The sequence below is a fragment of the Bidens hawaiensis genome, unplaced genomic scaffold, assembly GCF_021521415.1.
Source record: "Bidens hawaiensis isolate Kalapana, Puna unplaced genomic scaffold, B.hawaiensis_p1.1 tig00016361_1, whole genome shotgun sequence".
Taxonomy (NCBI): domain Eukaryota; kingdom Viridiplantae; phylum Streptophyta; class Magnoliopsida; order Asterales; family Asteraceae; genus Bidens; species Bidens hawaiensis.
In genome coordinates, this window is record NW_027492498.1 from 392,575 (window position 1) to 404,483 (window position 11,909).

General features: G+C 38.1%; 1 protein-coding gene across 1 annotated transcript; it reads right to left on the bottom strand.

Annotated features, from left to right (window-relative positions):
* Positions 1–9,213: 9,213 nt before the first annotated feature.
* Positions 9,214–11,597, bottom strand: LOC143551295 (mannose/glucose-specific lectin-like). The gene is made up of 4 exons (XM_077041759.1): positions 11,511–11,597; positions 10,391–10,560; positions 9,849–10,310; positions 9,214–9,768 (listed from the first exon to the last, which is right to left on the bottom strand). Exons 2-4 carry the CDS (start codon positions 10,511–10,513, stop codon positions 9,514–9,516), a joined length of 840 nt encoding a protein of 279 aa, XP_076897874.1. The 5' UTR covers positions 10,514–10,560; positions 11,511–11,597; the 3' UTR covers positions 9,214–9,513.
* Between the last annotated feature and the right edge of the window lie 312 nt (positions 11,598–11,909).

An 11,909-nucleotide genomic window follows, 5' to 3' on the forward strand; every position in this document is an offset into this window, starting at 1 on the left:
ACCGACCATAAAAGCCTTCAGCACATCTTTGATCAAAAGGAACTTAACATGAGACAACGCCGATGGAACGAACTCATCAGCGATTACGATTGTGAGATCCGGTATCACCCTGGAAAGGCTAATGTGGTAGCCGATGCGCTCAGCCGTAAACCCAGCCAACTTAACTGTATCTTGCCGCGCACGCAGCTTCGATTCGCGCCGATCCAAAACGATCTTGAATCGCGCATTCGCGACGCGCAGCGCGCATCGATCAGCAAAGGCAACCTACGCGCCGAGCTAGCGTGTGGTGCAGAAGTACATCTAGTCCCTAACCTGAATGGAATTCTTTGTTATCTCAATCGCATCTGGATCCCCAATGATGAGACTCTTCGCTCTGTCATACTGAGTGAAGCGCACAAAACTAGGTATTCCGTTCATCCTGGTGCTGACAAAATATACAAAGATTTGCGCCTTTCTTTTTGGTGGCCTGGTATGAAAAAGGATATTGCTGTGTTCGTAGCTAAATGCCTAACTTGTTCTAAGGTAAAAGCTGAACATCAACGCCCATCTGGTTTGCTCGAACAACCTGAAATTCCTACGTGGAAATGGGAAAGTATAGCAATGGACTTTATCACCAAGTTACCCTTGACCGCAAGCAAGCATGATAGCATTTGGGTAATAGTGGATCGACTGACCAAGTCTGCCCACTTTCTGCCCATTCGTGAAACCTACCGTGTTGAACAACTTGCGCATCTTTATGTCAAGGAAATTGTCTGCCGTCATGGTACTCCTTTGAGCATCATATCCGATCGCGATGGCCGTTTTATATCTCGCTTTTGGAAATCTCTCCAATCTGCGTTAGGAACTCGTTTGGACATGAGTACTGCATATCATCCTCAGACTGACGGACAGTCTGAGCGAACCATTCAAACCCTTGAGGATATGCTTCGATCTTGTGTTCTTGATTTTGGAGGTAATTGGGATTCACACCTGCCTCTGATCGAGTTCTCTTATAATAACAGCTATCATTCCAGCATCGGTATGGCCCCATTTGAAGCACTTTACAGTCGAAAGTGCCGTTCACCGATTTGTTGGAACGAAGTGGGTAAAGTTCAAATCACAGGACCCGAACTAGTTCAAGAGACAACCGATAAAATCGCCAAGATCCGTGATCATCTGCTGACTGCCCGAAGCCGACAGAAGAGTTACGCAGATCGCAGGCGGAAGCCTCTCGAATTTTTAGTTGGTGATCTTGTTCTCCTCAAAGTGTCGCCCTGGAAGGGTGTTGTCCGCTTTGGGAAGAAGGGTAAGCTTGCACCTCGTTATGTTGGTCCATTCAAGATTCTTGCGAGGGTGGGAAAAGTTGCCTACAAACTAGACCTGCCGCCCGCGCTCAGCAATGTGCATCCAACTTTCCATGTATCCAATCTCAAGAAATGTTTAGCTGACGAGAACCTCCACATACCACTTGATGAAGTTCAAGTTGATGAGTCAATGCATTTCGTTGAGAAGCCTGTTGAGATTATGGATCGCGAGGTAAAGCAAACCAAGCGCAGCCGCATCCCTATTGTTAAAGTTCGTTGGCAGTCCAAGCGCGGAGCCGAGTTCACTTGGGAAAGGGAAGATCAGATGAAGATCAAGTACCCGCACCTTTTCTCTGCGCAACCTACTTCGAGATAAATTTCGGGACGAAATTTCTTAAAGTAGGGGAGACTGTGACAACTGCCTAATCCGACCCGACCCAGGTACCCGTTTTCGAATCCGATTCTTTTTATGATTTAATATTTGATTATTTAATCTTTGTAAAATTTAACATTAAATAAATTATATATATATATATATATATATATATTTTTATATTACTTACTAATAATAATAATTTCTTTTCCGCCGTCCCGCCTCTTTTCTCTCTTGTCGCCGTCCCGCCTCTTCCTCTCTCTTGTCGCCGTCCCGCCCCTCTGCTTAACCCTTACGCCTTGAACTCCCTTTTTCTCTTAACTCTTTGCTTATCCTTTGGTTCTTCCCGCCTAAGGATGTCTGAGCAGCTCCACGCTCCAGACTCCTTACAAGGAAGCCTGCGTGAAGACCAGTTGTTCCTGCGATACGCGAGGCGAACTGTTCTCACAGCGCGCTAAGAATTGTAGTTCTTCTCGCAGCGCGCTAAGAACGGTAGTTCTTCCCGCGACGCGCTAAGAATTATAGTTCTTCCCGCGGCGCGTCAAGAATTGTTCTGTCTGCCTTCGCCCTCGCGCGTGCGCTCGAATCTTCTCGCGCTAGACCTTAAGTCTTTTCTTCTGTTTATGCCAGCCTGTATTCTTTTGAGATATCTTATCTTTTGTTTGAGCACTGTAGGTCAGTTCCGACATCTGTCTGAAAAGCCACTTTCGGCGCAGCATGCGCACCAATCCTATTGGTTGACAGAAAAAGTGACTGACATTATCTTTTGAAATCTTCTTTTGCATGTCTTGAACAGTGATTTCTCTGACACCTCCCATGCTTTGACCTGTATCCTGTCAGCTTTTCCCCATCCCCTGCAGCTGCCGGCACATCTTTTATTATCTTTTGCTTTTGGCTTCTTGTACTTTTTAATATCTTTTGCTTGATTTGTTAAGATCTTTTCCCCTTTTTAAGGGATTGTGTTCCCTTGGGTTTTCCTATAAATTAAACTATTTTATTAACACTACACACACTACACTTAAACACTCCCTAAATCTTCCTCCTTTGCTCTCTGCCGAAGACCCTCAGCGTCTCTCTTTGCCTCCGTCTTCTCTTCTGTTCTGCCCAGAATCTCGGTAAATATAAATATATATATTTTAATTTGTTTAACTAACAAGAATCGATACTTATTGCATATATTCAAGACATAAAAACCAATCGTTAAACCAATAATCTCTTATTTATAGGTTAACTTGTGCTTGTTTCTTGCATTATCTTTCAACACACCTTTTTCAGGTGAGTAATCTCGTACTTAATCCCCTTTTATTTTTAACGTTTTGGGATGTTCATGTGTTCGTACAACTTGAGTCTTAAACTTGTTTATGAAATTTATGTGCGCAAAACCCCATGTGTTATGGACGTTTACTTGGCTGTTTATTTGTATGTGTGAATCATTAACCGCTTTGTTCGGCCTATTCCGAAGTTTTCATGGATCCATTAGATGAACACGGGAGACCTATCGTTTACGGTTTTCTTGTTTTATTACACATGCACGAATGTTTTTCTCATTTTTGTGCTCAATTGGGAGCACAGATTGAACTATGAGCTATGATCTAAGGCTTGATCACAATCTGATTACACCCTATGTTAAACCCCAGTTAAGCACATGTTGCGCGCAGTGTTTGTATTATCTATTTATATCTATTAAACTTGATTTCTCACCGACACGCAAGTGTTGACGTTTTATTTTAACACATGTTCAGGTTTGCTGTAGCAGCTTTTGGGAATCTCTTGGACGCGTAGGATGTTTTCTTTTTGTTTGGACCTAGATTAAAATGTAACAAGATATATTATGATATTTGAATATTTTAAGTTATGATATGATTTATGCTACTTTATGTCATGTTCTGCGCGTGCACAATGAAATGTATTTATTAAATATAGACACCCAAATAGTGTCGCGAGTAATGAAACAATACGTGGCGCCCCGATGTATAATCCGCCATCGGTCGGGGTGTTACAGCGACCATTCCCAACTGTGGCCCGGATCACTCTATTAAAACCCACACCATCAACCTTAAATTTGTTCCAAAACATAACACAATTCTTCCAAACCCCGGGAACCCCATTATTAACCGGATCAAGCCCCCAACAGCGCGAGGACCCGTGAATAGACAACACTACTCTTCTCCACATCGCGTGATGATCATTGAGAAATCTCCCAAGCCATTTAGTAATCAGCGCTTGATTATTAACCTCTAAACGAGCGATACCTAAACCCCCTTCTTTTATAGGTTTGGTGACTACCTCCCAAGCCACCCATGACATCTTCCTCACTTCATCCGAACCACCCCATAAGAACCTTCTCATCAAAGCTTCTAAATCATTGGTAACCTTCTTGGGTGCCTTAAAAAGCGAAAAATAATAAGTGGGAAGACTATCCAGCACCGATTTAATAAGGGTTAACCGACCGGCAATAGATAACGAATTAACTTTCCATTTAGATAGCCTCTTCTTGAACTTGGACACAATCGGTTCCCAATTAACCACCCTATTCATGTTAGCGCCAACCATAATCCCTAGATAAGAAAACGGGATTCTACCCGGCTTACAACCCATGAAACCAGCTTGGATATCGATCTCACCATCTTCTACACCTACTCCAAATAACACTGATTTATGGAGATTAATCTTTAGCCCCGAACACAAGTAAAATATGCGAAGAATACGTTTCAAGTTATCAAAATTAAAAGAAGACCACTCTCCCATAATCATAGCATCATCCGCATAAAAAAGATGGGATAAAGTAGGACCTTCATTAGGAAGAGTAATACCATGAAACGCACCTATATCACAGGCTTGTTTCAACATACCTGAAAAAGCCTCCATCAGAATAATAAAAAGAAAAGGCGATAGCGGGTCACCTTGACGAATGCCTTTGTGACACCCAAATTCGAATGTAGGAGATCCATTAACATGAACAGATGATCTGGTCGGCAACAAGATACCACTAATCCAATCGCACCAGACCGCAGGAAAACCCATCTGAGAAAGAACCGACAACAAGAACTCCCAATTCACATTATCAAAGGCTTTATCGAAGTCAATCTTGAACATAAAAATTCTTCTCTCCCTCTTCTTAGCCCAGGAAATAACCTCATTAGCCACCAAAGGGCCATCAAGAATATATCTCCCGGATAAGAAAGCCAACTGATGCTCTGAGACAATCTTATTCATAACCGTTTTGAGACGATTCACTAACACCTTCGACACAGTCTTTAAAATACAACCAATGAGACTTATCGGTCTAAAATCCCCCAAAGATGACGGATTGTTTACCTTAGGAATTAAGGTGATAAAAGACGAACCAACCCCCGAGCAAAAACTTTTAACACTATGAAAATGATCAAGAATATCCGCAAAATCCTTCTCGAACAACTCCCAAAAAAACCGAATGAACCTAAAATTAAAGCCATCCGGCCCAGGAGCTTTGTCACCACCGCATTCAAAAACCGCCTTCTTGATCTCATGCACGGAAAAATCACTGATCAAAAAAGATGTTTTTTTAACTTTATTAATAACTATTTAACATTTCACTTCTTCAACCTATATAACACAAGTTTATTACCTAGTTAGGAATACATCTAGCACTGGCGGATGTAGGTTAGTGCTAGTGGTAGTCTCTGCTACCCCTCAACTTCTCGTCGATAGTGTAAAAAAATAAAATTTAGGTGGGTTTTCGTGCTTCGTTACCAGGGCCGTCTCTGAAAATGCCAAAAAAACTCAGGGCCTGGGGCACGAATGAAACCGGGCCTATAAAAGTTTTCACCTCCCAATTTTTTCAGTAAAGTGTATTAGAAAATAATGATAAACCTATATAAATGCTATGATATAAAAAGGGTTTGATTTCGTTTAAAAATAATCCTCAACAAACAATGAAAATTTAAACTGCTCATAAGAAAAGTTCAAAATTAAACTAGGATGTTAGAGTGATAATAAAATAAACAAAAGCCTATATATTATGATGTAAAAAGGGTTTAATTTCGTCTAAATATAGTAAAAATTAAACTACTCTAAGAAAAGTTCAAAATTAGAATAGAACATTAGAGTAACAATCAAATAAACAAAAGCTTATAAATTACAGTATGATGTAACAAAAAATTAATTCCATTTAAAAATAATAACAATTAAATTGGTCGTAAGATAAGTTCAAAAGATAAATAATACAATAATGGTAAAAAAATGGTAAAATTGATTCGAGTCGCATTGGTCCCGGCAAAATTATCGAGCCCGTGTCCGTGGAGTCGTATTGTGAAAATTGGTTCGAGTCTCCGGAAGTATGGGGTGGATTTAAGTACGAGCTTTAAACACGTGGTAAAAAATGGTAAAAAAACATGGTTTTGGCTTGATTGTCGTGTAGATTCGTTACTTTTGCGAGTCCGATTTCCAAAACTTTTCTCCCTCGAAAAATCCAAGGGATGTAATGTGGCAGATAGGCTATATATGCTTGATGGTTGGATATGTGGAGCCTGGGAATGGATGAGGTAACCGGGCAGTGGAGAGGAAATAAATGAATTGAGAAATTTGCTCCTAATATGTGAAGGTGTATTCTTAACTCCAGGGGAGGATTTTATTAATTGGTCATATAATACTTTCGGAGACTTCTCAGTTCGATGCATTAAAGATTGTTTAATGATAAATTCGGTTAATGATCAAAATTATGTTTTTGAGTGGAACCGGTGGGTCCAAAAGAAGGTTAATATTATGGCGTGGCGGGCGGCTTTGGATCGGATTCCTACTTTTGGTGTGTTGCTTAAACGAAATATCCCGGTAAATTCGATTTTGTGTCCGATTTGCGGTGAGGTGGAAGAGTCAGTTGAGCACGTGTTTATATCGTGTGGCCTTTCGCAAACGTTGTGGAGTGTGGTGGCCCAATGGTGCAAGCTTCCAATGTTTATCCTATTTAGTTTTCAAGATGTGTTGGATCTTTATAAATTTTCGACATTTTCTAAGGATAAAGCTAAATTGTTTCATGCGGTGTGTTTGATAGCGGTTTGGTGCTTATGGAAAAGGAGAAATGAGTTAGTTCATTCCGGGACCCCGATTCAAGTCTTAAATTTGTTAGAAGAGATAAAGGTGTTGAGTTTCTTGTGGGTAAAGAATAGAGCAAAAAAACATTGTCTATCTTGGAAGGATTGGTGTAGTTTTCGGGTTTAATGGTTGTAATTGGGGTGGGGTCGGTGCGGGTGGTTTGTTTTGATCCTGCTTTCGGGTGGCGTGTTTTTGTTCTCAATTTGGTGGCTTGTATTGTTGTTTCTAGCATCTTGCTAATTCAATAAATTTTTGTTGGTCTTTCAAAAAAAATAAAAATAATACAATAATAATAATAATAATAGAACTAGAGTGCCTAATATAGAACTGCACCACCTACCACCTGCCTTTCTTTTTTACAAGTTAGCTTTTCAGGTTTTATTAGCATATTATATTAGATATCCACATTTACTTTAAATAATTTAACTAGCTTCTTTTTAGTTCATCTTTCTTTAGCAACACACTTCTATTCTCCATTACAGAGCACAGTAATAATAGAACTAGAGTGCCTAATATAGGACTGCACCACCTACCACCTGCCTTTCTTTTTTACAAGTTAAGCCTTCCAGGTTTTATTAGCATATTATATTAGATATCCACATTTACTTTAAATATTTTAACTAGCTTCTTTTCCGTTCATTTTTCTTTAGCAACGCACTTCTATTCTCCATTACAGAGCATAAGGTAATCGGAAACCCATTTTCTTTTTTACTCAACTCTTACTCTATCTTCTATCATAAAAAAAAACTTGGGCCCATGGAGGGAGTGGACCTGGGGCCGTCTCCCTCCTCGCCCTCCCCTCCGGCCGGCCCTGTTCGTTACCCCTATGCGTTTTAAGCTCAACCAATTTAAAAATTCAACCAAACTAAAGCCCAACAAATTAAGGTGTAAAACCCAACCAATAAAACTCATTAACTCTTAAAATAATATATGTTATACTTAAAATAATATATATACACTTGTTAGACTATATTTTAGGCCTTACAAATGCTCTATCAAAACGTTTAAAAAAATCAAGACTTGTTAGAAGCGTCTAAGCTAATAAGCGGGACAAACCAAACATTGAATAATCTAAGATAATACGGGTTTGACAAGATGTTGGCTAGAGTTACATCTTTTTGTGAAAACAGCAAGATTAAAATGTTATATATGACAGAAAGTTATGATATTTAACAAAGTCGAAAGAATATCATTACTAATTGACATCATTTTGAGGTTGAAGTTTTTAATACTATTTTAGATATGCAAATTCAAGAACTTGGAAAAAGATTTAGTGAGGTCTCAACTTGTTTGATAGAAAATATGTCCGGTTTAAATCCCTTTGATTCATCTTATACATTTGACATATCGAAGATAGTTACATTTTCTAATGTGCATCCGAATGACTTTATTAATGAAGAAAGATGGTGTATTTCGGGTGATCTCACGACCTTTTATCACACTTTAAATTAATATGATAAATTTGCAAAATTGGTTGGAATATGTGACCTTGCTCGTGTAATGGTGGAAACCGAAAAACGCGTCACTTTTCCTTTGATTTATCGTATATTGGAGCTAGCGTTGGTTTTACCAGCTGCAACCGCAACCGTTGAAAGATATTTTTCTAAAATGAAGCTTATCAAGACGGATTTACGCAATCGAATGTGTTATGAGTATTTGAACAATGCTTTAATTTGTGTGGTCGAAAGAGAATTTGATAGAGTAAAAGAAAATGATGTAATTGCTCGATTTCAGCTTTCAAAAATCGAATGGGAGAGATATACAGCCAATGTGTTTAAACTTATTTATCATCGTGCTTCTAAGTTTTTTTACACTGCCTGAGATACGGTCAAATTCATTTTTAAACGTTATCCTTGATATTTGGTTGCAGATCCGGCACTAACATGTAGGGTGCATGGCCTCACCCACTTTAAAAATAAAAAAGTCAATTCAAGATATAATATTATTATTATAAAATAATAAAAGATAACGGTAACTTGAAGACATATAATATAAATAATTAACGTGGTTTTTAAAATACTATGGATCTTGAAATCACTTAAAACTAATAGTATTTATCCACTTGGATGCAAATTATTTTGATATATTATTATGTGTGAATTTAATCATCAAAATCAGATTATGTTATGAAGATTTATTTTGCTTTTATTGATTGTAGTTGTTTAGTTTATCAGATTTTTGAATTTTTGAGTACTTTAGTACAACCCGTCATGAAGCGTGGGGCATCAATGGTAACTTTTGAACGTCTTTATCGTCTTTGGTTACGGGTCACATCCTTTCTGCAACCTGATGGGTGAAAATACTAGTTTTAAGACATTTTTTGGGTTGAGCTTTGAGATACTTCCACATGAAAGATTAAGTGTGTGTGTGGATCCATATTATAACAACGATATGGTAGTGCTTTCAACATCATAGGATTTAGTATTGATCCGAGATTATAATAACAAAATAAAACAATGAACAAATTATGACGTGAAGTTATTTATAAGATACGCAAGAGTAATTTTTTTTCATGTTCTGTCCTAGTTTGTGTTGGAATATAAGGGTTTACACACACTTGCTAAATGTCAGAAATACCGGTTTTTTATTCATTACATCACAAAGCTTACATTATAATTATAATCAACAATAAAGCAACACACGAACGAAATAGCAAACAGCATTTATTAGATAAAACAGACTGCGAAGTAGTTATAGAAGACTCGCAATCCCTTATGACTTGTACGACTTGAACCAACTTCTTCCAACTTTTACTAACGGCTACATGATGATTTCAAATACCTTCCTTCAACGTTTTGTTGCCTTCAAATAAACACCGATGCTATCAATATAATATCCACAAAGGCCATAAAATCCAGCAAGAGAACCATACTCCCATGGTACACTAAATGGCGTCCCTCTTACATTACCAAATGGTCCATGCGTTCTTTTGTTCGTCAAGAATGATACCGATGAGATTATTGTATTTCCCGCATCAGTTCCCCTTGACAATGCAACTGTGCCACTAATCACCTTAATTTCTTCATTCCCCTCAAATGTTATCTATCAATTATGAAAGATTTTATTTAAAAAGTCCTAATAGAAATACTTTAAGATATATTGTTTGAGTCAAGAAGATTTACCTCAGAAACAATTTCTCCGCCATTCCAACCACCGAACTTTTCAGAAGTGTGTGTTATGTCCCCACATTGTGAAGTGAACATCAAAGAGTATATGAGATCACCATGATCAATTGTAATTTTCATCAAGTGATAATTTCTCTCAAACTGAAAAGACCAGTTATTTTGAGGACCTGCTGGAATACTTTTTCCCCAAGTTCCAATCTTCATGATTTCATCAGGGGCTTTGACATAAACACCAATGCTATCAATATAATATCCACAAAGGCCATAAAATCCAGCAAACGAACCATACTCCCATGGTACCAAAAAAGACGTCCCTCTTTCATTACCAAATGGTCCATGGGTTCTTTTGTTCGTCACGAATGATATGGATGAAACTATTGTATTTCCCGCATCAGTTCCTCTTGACAATGCGACTGTGCCACTAATTGCCTTAATTTCTTCGTTCCCCTCAAATGTTATCTGTCGATTATGAAATATTTCAATTAGAAACTTCTAATAGAATATTTTATGATAGATTGATTGAGTCAGGAACAATTTACCTCAGAAACATTTTCACCGCCATTCCAACCACCAAACTTTTCAGAAGTACGTGTCATGTCCCCACATTGTGAGGTGAACATCAGAGAGTATATAAGATCACCATGGTCAATGGTTATCTTCATCAAGTGATAATTTCTTTCAAGTTCAAAAGACCAGTTATTTTGTGGACCTGCGGGAATAGTTTTACCCCAGGTTCCAATTTTCATAATTTCCTCACGGGCTTTAACATAGACACCGATGCTATCAATATAATAACCACAAAGGCCATAAAATCCAGCAAAAGAACCATGCTCCCATGGTACTGTAAAAGGTGCCCCTCTTACATTACCAAATGGTCCATGGGTTCTTTTGTTTGTCTCAAAAGATATTGATGAAATTATTGTGTTTCCCGCATAAGTTCCCCTTGATAATGCAACTGTGCCACTAATCGCCTTAATTTCCTCGTCCCCCTCAAATGTTATCTATCAATTATGAAAGACTTGATTTAAACTATCACAATCGAAATACTATATGAGACATTGTTTGAGTTAGGAAAAACTTACCTCAGAAACATTCTCTCCGCCATTCCATCCGCCAAACTTTTCTGAAGTGTGAGTTATATCTCCACATTGAGAAGTGAACATTAAAGAGTATATGAGATCACCATGATCAATGGTTATCTTCACCAAATGATAATTTCTCTTTAGTTGAAAAGACCAGTCATTTTGTGGACTTGCCGGAATAGTTTTTCCCCATGTTCCTATCTTCGTGATTGCCTCATGGGGTGTGACATAAAAACCAATGCTATCAATATAGTAGCCAGCAAGACCATAAAATCCGACTAATGAGCCATTGACCCAAGGTAAGGAGAATACAGAATCGGTTGTTCTACCAAAAGGTCCATGGGTGGTCTTGTTTGTTTCAAAAGACAGTGAAGAAATTATTGTATTACTATCTTTAGTACCAAGGCTTCCTTGAATTCCAACTAGTTCCTCATCCTTGTCAAACGTGACCTGAGTATATATGTGTGCCAACATCAAGACTACCAAGTTTGCTAAAATTGGTTGTATATATATATATATGTGTGTGTGTGCATTGGATTAGTATATATATTAAGTTAGGATTTATATATATGTGCACCTGAGAAACTGTTTGACCACCATTCCAACCACCAAATTTTTTGGAAGTGCTCATTAGACCTCTACATTCGGTGGTGAACATGAGAGAGTATATCACACTATCATCATAATCAATCTTTATGCTTTGCAGCTTATGACCTTCCTCAACTTCAAAAGACCAGTTATTTTGAGGACCTCCGTTTTGCTTTCCCCACGTTCCTACTCGAATAATTCTGGTCCCTTTCGGGTTTATCTCTTCCATACTGTAAAAGAGAGAGAGAACCAGTTTGTTAATTTCTAACAAGTAATATTTATTTAGTATAAATTTGAGGATCTATATCATACCTCGCTAGCTTTTGACGCCTTCTTTCGATCTTAACTAGTTGTGTTGAATGTGAGTGTCCAAGAAAGCAAAAGGGTG

Bases quoted from the DNA above. Each gene is read 5' to 3' on its own strand.
- LOC143551295 (XM_077041759.1), bottom strand. From the start codon at position 10,513: ATGAAGATAACCATTGACCATGGTGATCTTATATACTCTCTGATGTTC. The intron at 10,311-10,390 runs GTAAATTGTTCC...CATAATCGACAG, and splicing joins GCGGTGAAAATGTTTCTGAG to ATAACATTTGAGGGGAACGA. The intron at 9,769-9,848 runs GTAAATCTTCTT...CATAATTGATAG, and splicing joins GCGGAGAAATTGTTTCTGAG to ATAACATTTGAGGGGAATGA.